This window comes from Pteropus vampyrus, unplaced genomic scaffold, assembly GCF_000151845.1.
Source record: "Pteropus vampyrus isolate Shadow unplaced genomic scaffold, Pvam_2.0 Scaffold1000004557, whole genome shotgun sequence".
Lineage (NCBI taxonomy): Eukaryota > Metazoa > Chordata > Mammalia > Chiroptera > Pteropodidae > Pteropus > Pteropus vampyrus.
Window position 1 is genome coordinate 1 of NW_011918959.1, and position 3330 is coordinate 3330.

Consider the following 3330-nt stretch of genomic DNA (forward strand, 5'->3'; position numbering starts at 1 on the left):
CAAAAATAAAAATAAAATATAAAGTAAATAAAAGATGAAAGACTGAAAAAAGCACGGAACTCAACATGAGGCAATTGCTAGTCTCCTGTTTTCAGGAAAGACTTGCTTACAAACTTTACCCAGATATTTCTTAGTAGCTAGTGGTTGATGTGTGTAAGATAAGATCTAGGAAGAAAGCTGTTGTCTTCATTCTATAAAGTACCCCCTCACAGCTGCCGTGGAGATCACATAGGATCATGTGTAAATGCTACACTCCTCAGATATCATCACATTTCTTCTCATGGAGTATGCCATAAAAAAGCAACATAGGAAGGACGGTATTTTTAAATTACTCCTGAATATTCCAGATTTTATACCTGCTCGACTAAATCCTTGGGGAAGATAGTTCTTTCTGCGTTCCTGGACTCAATTTTAACATGTGTGTTAGGGCTGGAGAGGCTTCCCACACACACCAAGCAGTTCCCCAGACACCACCTGGGTATCCTACGATGCAACTCAATTCTGACATTATCTAATGGAGATATCATCAGGTCCACAGGCGAAGGGCTCAGACCTAAAAGCCTGCCTCACACCCTCAGTTCAGACACCAGTCACAAACTCAGGGTGTTCCCTGTGCTTCTGACCCACCAGCTACAAATTGGAGGTTGCAAGAATGCCCTTCAACTCAGGATGCCAATTGTAAGTCTAGGTCGCTACCTGAACTTCTGGCTGACTGGGCATAAATGAGAGGTTCCCATGACCCCTTACGTGATACAATTTATTTCCTTTTTGAAAAGAGGGGTGGGGTTTGTTAGAAGTCAAAATATAGTAAATCGAGATGCGTGATTTTCAGTGGCTCGTGAAACAATAAGATTATCTCAGGAAAACTTTGATATTTAAACTAAAAACAGTTTTATTGTAGAACCTTCTATTTGCTGGTCTTCTGGTTTCTGTTCCTCCAGGTGACATCACTGGACACCACTGCAAAATCATGTTAGGCTGAGTAAACCACCGTTCTAACTTGTGTTGTATTATCTTCTCTCTGTACTTCATCTCCATGGAGTTTTAACTTTCATGAAGTTTATTCATTTGAGTTTACTTAGTAGCTATAATTCTGAGGAAGGTGGTGAAAAAGGATGTTTCTTATTAATAATTTATCTCCCTAAGATTTGTCATAGATGCGGATATTGTAAGCCCAGGGGCTTTTAGATAGGTCCATGACAAGTCGGGGGAAGAAAAAGATGACCATCTGTTCTCTTCAAGCTTCCTGTAGGTACTCAAGAGAGAAAATGTCAAATCTGAAAATAACCCAGGTACTTGTCATTTTTGTCTGAATAGTGATAAGTGTCCCCCACCCTCAAAAAATTGTGGTGCTTTGACACTCTATTCTGAATGTCTGGGAGCGAAAAAGGGCTGTTACCAACTGTAATTATTTAGACAGGATGTGAATTATTTTTCTTGGTATAAGAAAGAAGTAGAGAAAGACCTTGTCTTTCGAACAGAGATTCTTTCAAATGTAAATACAGAGCAACGCTTCAAAATGATTAGATCCATAACCTATCAGGAAGTTAGAACAATTCTATTTTTAAACATACCTCTGAATATAGCTTGTAAATATATCAAACATATCAATAGAATTAATTAGTGATATAAAAGTAGAATCTGTTGATTAATAAAAAGCAATAAAAAAACATGCAATCATAGTTGTAGGTTTTAACATACATCTCTCAGTAGAAACTTAAGAAAAATATCACATGCAAAATGAATATTCTTTATCTAATTTACATATGTAAAACATTTTACCCCAAAACAACGGAATATATATTCGTTTCAAACACACTTGGAACATTTATCAAAGTTGGCTGTCTTCTGGATAAAAAGACTTTATTAATTTTAAAAACCTTTATCAATTCCAAAAATATTTTAAATCATTCAGAATATAGTCTCTGATTAAAATGGTATCAAGAGAGAATTCAATAACAAAACGATAATTAAATTTTATTCCTGTACCTTGCTAAATGTAATAGCCATTTTCAAACGTATTGCCACGGGAAAATATCAAAACAGTGCTGAAGTTTCTAATGGGGCAGATGCTTCTTTCAGTGTTTGACTAGAGCAGTGTAACATTTTACACATGATCTTTACTTCCTGTATGGGAACGAAAACACCTGACAACCCCAAGAACTCTGCACTCAGGCACTCAGAGAAGAGCTGGTCTCTGGGCTAAAGTGAGAAGAAGACATATTTCAACCAGAAGACTTTCTATCATGCTCTATCCTGGCTTGCTGTGGGCACTCATGGTCTCCTTTAGCTTCAGTAAGTGTGGCCTTAAACATGGGGCCTCAGCTTCCTCTTAGAGCTTAAGGATGGGAGTAGGCAAGTTATAACTAGGAGGGGTTTTACGAGGGAAGAGAGGAGGGGAAATGAAACACTGTGCGATTCTTTTCTTTGTTCTTGTGTCTTAAATTACTCCATTCCTCATGACCCATCTGAGATGTTTCAGAGGATCAAACCTGTTTTCTTTTTTTAATAGGATTCAGCATGACTGAGAGAGTAACCCAAGTTCAGACTACAGTGACACGGCGGGAAGGAGAAGCTGCGACAATGGACTGCACCTATGAAATCACATCGAGTTATTATGAGTTTTATTGGTACAAACAGCCTCACAGTGGAGAGATGGTTTTCCTTATTTATCAGGCCTCTTCTAGTCCAAATGCAAAGCAAGATCGGTACTCTGTGAACTTCCAAAGGGCAAAAAAAGTTATCAGCCTCACCATCTCTTCCTTGCAGCTGGCAGATTCAGCAAAGTACTTCTGCGCTCTTGAGAACCACAGTAATAAAAATGATAGTAGAGGATTAACAAAAACCTTCAGCTCCGTAAAGGCAGCCACCTGCTCAGAGGCTTCAGGAAAACCCATGAACCACAGACAGGAAGGAGGCAGGCACTGTGTGTGGTAGCACAGTTGAGACCTTCTAATATAAACTTCTTTTCAATAAAAAATGCCCCGTACTTGAGCTCGGTGTATAAAACAGTATTGTCCCCTGAGATTCCCAGGTATTACATTTGTATCTTGAGTTAAAATAAATCACCACGTGTCTTTCAAATTCTTCCTAAATAGTTAGATTTAATGAACCTGTTTATTTTAGGAAAATCAGAACTAATTTTCTAATTCTCAATCGAATTGCTGAATTTTCAGCTCTGAATATCTTTGAAACCGTCTGTTTTCTCTTCCAAAATTATGCTGATTTTAATAGTTCTTACAAATATAATTAGACATTTTAGTGTTTTATACATGTATATATATGTAATTATATAAAAACAAATTTTATAAACATAAATTTATTTTTATT

General features: G+C 37.2%; 1 gene segment (V, D, J or C); it reads left to right on the top strand.

Annotated features, from left to right (window-relative positions):
- Positions 1-2245: 2245 nt before the first annotated feature.
- Positions 2246-2937, top strand: LOC105311513. The segment is given in 2 exon segments: positions 2246-2295; positions 2513-2937. Coding segments are annotated over 2 exon segments (474 nt in total).
- The last annotated feature ends 393 nt before the right edge of the window (positions 2938-3330 follow it).